The sequence below is a fragment of the Gymnoscopelus braueri genome, assembly GCF_963280865.1.
Source record: "Gymnoscopelus braueri genome assembly, chromosome: 10".
NCBI classification, from domain to species: Eukaryota; Metazoa; Chordata; class Actinopteri; order Myctophiformes; family Myctophidae; genus Gymnoscopelus; species Gymnoscopelus braueri.
Genome location: NC_137611.1, coordinates 5,950,414 through 5,954,693, shown reverse-complemented (window position 1 = coordinate 5,954,693; position 4,280 = coordinate 5,950,414). Strand labels below are relative to the sequence as shown.

The following is a 4,280-nucleotide window of genomic DNA, read 5'->3' as shown; positions in this document are numbered from 1 at the left end:
ACCTCTGGTCCTCTTTTTTTTCTTCCACACCTTCTGTTTCCGCCTCTGGACTGTGCAGTATTAGGTCTGGAGAATTTATAGACACTTTTTTTTCCTTATAGGCCTCAAAAATAGTGAAATAGCCGATCTACAAGCTCAAAATGTGTCGCATTGACGCATTGTGAGCTTGTAGATCTGCTATTTTCAATAAAAAAAATCATTGTTAATTAATCGTAATCGAGGCTTAAAGGAGTAGTTCATCCCAAAAATGACTTGTTTTCTATCAATTAAATACCCCATGAAGCCATGAATTCATGGAGATTTTGTTTCCTGAGACAATAATTTGATGACCGGGTCATTGGTCAATAGGAGACTCAGCAGGAGACTCTACTCCGCTGGCAGGAGACTCTACTCCGCTGGTCATCAAAGTATTGGCTCAGGGATGCGAGAAACCAAACAAAATCTCCATGAATTCAAGTCTTCATGGGGTGTGTAATGTAATTGATAGAAAATAAGTATTTTTTGGGGGGGGTGAACTGCTCCTTTAAATTTGAAATAATCTGGATATTGATTTGAAGTCTTATCTTGCCTCTCCCTTTACTACTCCACTGCTCTCTCTCTCCTCTTCTCTCACAGTCTCTCCTCTTCTCTAGTCTTGCTGTTTCAGTTATCTACATTATGCTGAGATTGCCTCAGAGTCACAGTGCCCCCTGCTGTCTGTCAAGAGGCACTGCATCAGTAGCTCCGAGACCGGTTTAATTGGCACTCCGGATTTTGAACTGCTTTTAATACTAAGACCTGGAACGCATCTGTGTCACTTTAGATTTCTTTGGCTACCGCGCTATGAGCTTGTAGATCTGCTATTTTTGAAAAATCGTGAAAATGTTTTTTTTTTATTATTTTTTTTACTGTTTTTAAGAATTGCCTCAGGTCTTAATGGGTTAACTGGACGCTAAAGACCCGGTAGACAGGAAGCACCTTAACCCAGGATGAGTAGGCCTATAAGCAGTATTATGTATGATTTTTTTTGTCTTGACCAAAGAAGCACCCAGCCAGATCAGAATGATGAAAATATATTTATATATGTGTACAAAAATCTTTCATGGATTCAAGGATTTTGATAAGCTGCCTTGTCTTATGTTGTCCTTAAGTGTCAATTAATGAATGAATGAAGTGCACAAAAGTCAGGCGTCCTCTCCCTTGTATGTTAATAATGACTTGTAGACATATTATTTCTCTAGGTCTAGAAAATGTAATCTACTGCCCCTGAGTAAAAATGATTGAAACAAAAAGATATCCTGATTGAGTGCAAGATTTATTTGTGCAAAATTAAAAGAGGTATGTAAAACATATACATTGTGTTTTGTTAGTACTTATTCTGCAGCTAAAAGGATATAGATTAGATATTACTTCGACCACTGCCATTCTGTTATTCACTAATATACAGTCGTGGTCGTGATATACTGGGCCAACCGTCAATAATCAGCCTGAAGATCATTTAGTTCAACACACATCTTCACTGTGAGACTTCAGGTTCAGGATGCAGCCTACAAGTAGCCTAATATTAAAGCTGCAATTGCATATTGTAACCACAAGGTGGAAACACATACCAACTATATTACATCACCAGGGCATCAACGTGCTTTACTGTGAACACACGTGTGTATTTCAGAATTGTATCTCCTTAATGAGTTTCTGACAGCATTTTGAATCATATCATTATGTATCCAGTTGAAGCAAATAGAGCATTTTTAAACATTAGTTGTATCACATATGGAGCCATCAATCTTTGTTTTAAAATAAAACAAAAATGAAATGAACTCAAATACAAACATAGACAGTTGTCTAAGTACAATTCTTTTTTTTTGTAATTGATACTTGTCTTGATGCTTTCTGACAGTAGTTAAATCTGCTGTTACATGATGCAACATAATAGTCAGACCATAATACCTACAGTCCTTCATAATTCTACACAGAGGACTTCTCTTAGTCAGGGGATATTAAAAAAATATTGGAATAAATTCCTTACCAAGAAATGTCTTCACCAATGTGTTTGTGAAAGTGTTAACACATCTCATAAAGACTGAAATGCAGTTTCCCTAGGAGAATTTTTGACAGCTGCTGAAAGTTGGGGTACCCACCATAACCTTATTATAACCTAATTTTTATTCTGTTTTAAGTAGCATGTGAGGGGTCAAACTATGGTGTTTTTATGATTCTGAATCCATTGCAAGCATTTGTTTTGCACCAAAACCACTCCTTGGGCTAAAAACGGCCATAGCCAACCTTTTCCAGGATTTTTTTGGTGTAAAAAGCCCATTGAGATTGGGCCGTTTTTAGCCCAAGGAGTGGTTTTGGTGCAAAACAAATGCTTGCAATGGATTCAGAATCATAAAAACACCATAGTTCAGTCTTTATGAGATGTGTTACTAGACACCTTTACAAACACATTGGTGAAGACATTTCTTGGTAAGGAATTTATTCCAAGATTTGACATTATTCTGATAATATTCCCTGACTATCTCTCACTCTTCACATTAAAGGAGTAGTTCACCCAAAAAATTACTTATTTTCTATCAATTACACACCCCGTGAAGCATTGAATTCATGGAGATTTTTTTTGTTTTTGTCGCATTCCTAAGCCAATAATTTGATGACAGGCGGTCCCTCCGGTAGGAGACTCAAAGAGTCTCTTTTGAGTCTCCTACCGGAGACATTAGCATGTTTCCGCTGGTAATATGGCATATAGCATGTGTATAATAAATTCAATATAAATACATTGTGTGTGTCTGTCAGTGGTGGAAAAAGTACTCACATGTCTTACTTAAGTAAAAGTATCAATACTGAATTGTCTAAGTACTCTGTTACAAGTAAAAGTCCAGAATTAAAAACTTACTTGAGTAAAAGTACAAAAGTATTGGCATCAAAATGTACAGATCTACAAGCTTGTCTACGCGTTGTGAGCTTGTAGATCTGCTATTTTCAAATAGCCTAGGTATAAAATAGGGCTAGAGTGGTTAATGTATGTCTTATAATGTAATAATTTATATCTGCAAAGTAACTAGTAACTAAAGTTTTCAAATAATTGTAGTGGAGTAAAAGTACAATATTTGCCTCTGAGACGTAGTGGAGTAGAAGTAGAAGTATTGAAAATTGGAAATACTCCAGTAAAGTACCTCAAAATTGTACCTCAAAATTGTACTTAAGTACAGTACTTGAGTAAATGTACTTGGCTACTTTACACCAGTGGTGTCTATGTGTCTTCATTTATTTTTGTGCTCTGCTGCTTCGGCTGCTGCTGCTGCTGCCGCTTGAGCTTTAAGTGTCTCCTCTCTCTGTTCCAGAAAGACTTTGTATTCACCAGCTGACAGGTCGTTGACGACTTTGATGCCCAGCGAGCGGGCGGAGCCTATGATGCACTTGACGACATACTCCGTGGACGCGTTGCGATTCTGGAAACACTCGTCCTGAGATTTGACTCGGGCGATCTCGTACACCGACCTCACCGACACGATCCCGGCCACCTCATGACCCGTCCTTCCTGCACCTTTCGCGATGCCCGCTGCTTGCTTGAGGAAGTAAGAGACCGCGGGCTGGCCGATCTTCAGGTCATACGTTCTGTCAGGCTTTACGTGGATCCTGATTGGAAGAGGAATTCCTTCCTTGAGGTCCTTGGTCCTCTCATTGAAGTCACTGCAAAATTGGCTAATAGGAATCCCTTTCTGTCCCAGGATTGGTCCGAGTGGTGGGCCTGGCTTGGCTTGTCCCGACCTCACTGTGGCACGGATCACACCCACAAGTTCCACCTTCTTCACCGCTTTTGCTGCCATGGAGATCTTCGACATGTTTGGTATTTCTGGGCCTCTGTCTCTCTGAGAGGGAGAGGGAGCAAGCGATGTCAGTTATGCCCAAAGATAGGGTCTATGATGTCAGTTTTGGATGTTTCCGGAAGCCCCATATATGGATATGGGGCTTCAGGGGGGGTTCTCTGATGCTAGGAATCCATATATAGAAGTCAGGGCTGCGAAGCATAAATCTAATTTAACCAGTGTATATACTGTAATAGGTTAACCATATGATTATAAAATATACTCTAGAAGGTTTTCCTCCAGCAGATGGTTCAGTCGAGGCACATTTAATGTACTTAGGGACTCTTAAAGACCATGTCACAAAATCACAAAGAACCCGGGAGGGGCAGGCGGGCGGGGCTTATGAGCAGGCAACATTAAGGGAGCTCCTAATAAAGATCTTCTCTCTCACTTGGAGGGGCTTAAGTGACTAATTCAAAACAACGCATTCAA

The 4,280-nt window shown here is 39.6% G+C and overlaps 1 protein-coding gene across 1 annotated transcript; it reads right to left on the bottom strand.

The window, feature by feature from the left end:
- Positions 1-3,242: 3,242 nt before the first annotated feature.
- On the bottom strand, positions 3,243-3,832 carry LOC308093739 (large ribosomal subunit protein uL11m-like; the record flags this gene model as incomplete). The annotated part of the gene is made up of 1 exon (XM_080440070.1): positions 3,243-3,832. The coding sequence occupies exon 1, from the start codon at positions 3,822-3,824 to the stop codon at positions 3,243-3,245; it is 582 nt and encodes a 193-aa protein (XP_080296196.1). The 5' UTR covers positions 3,825-3,832.
- Positions 3,833-4,280: the final 448 nt, after the last annotated feature.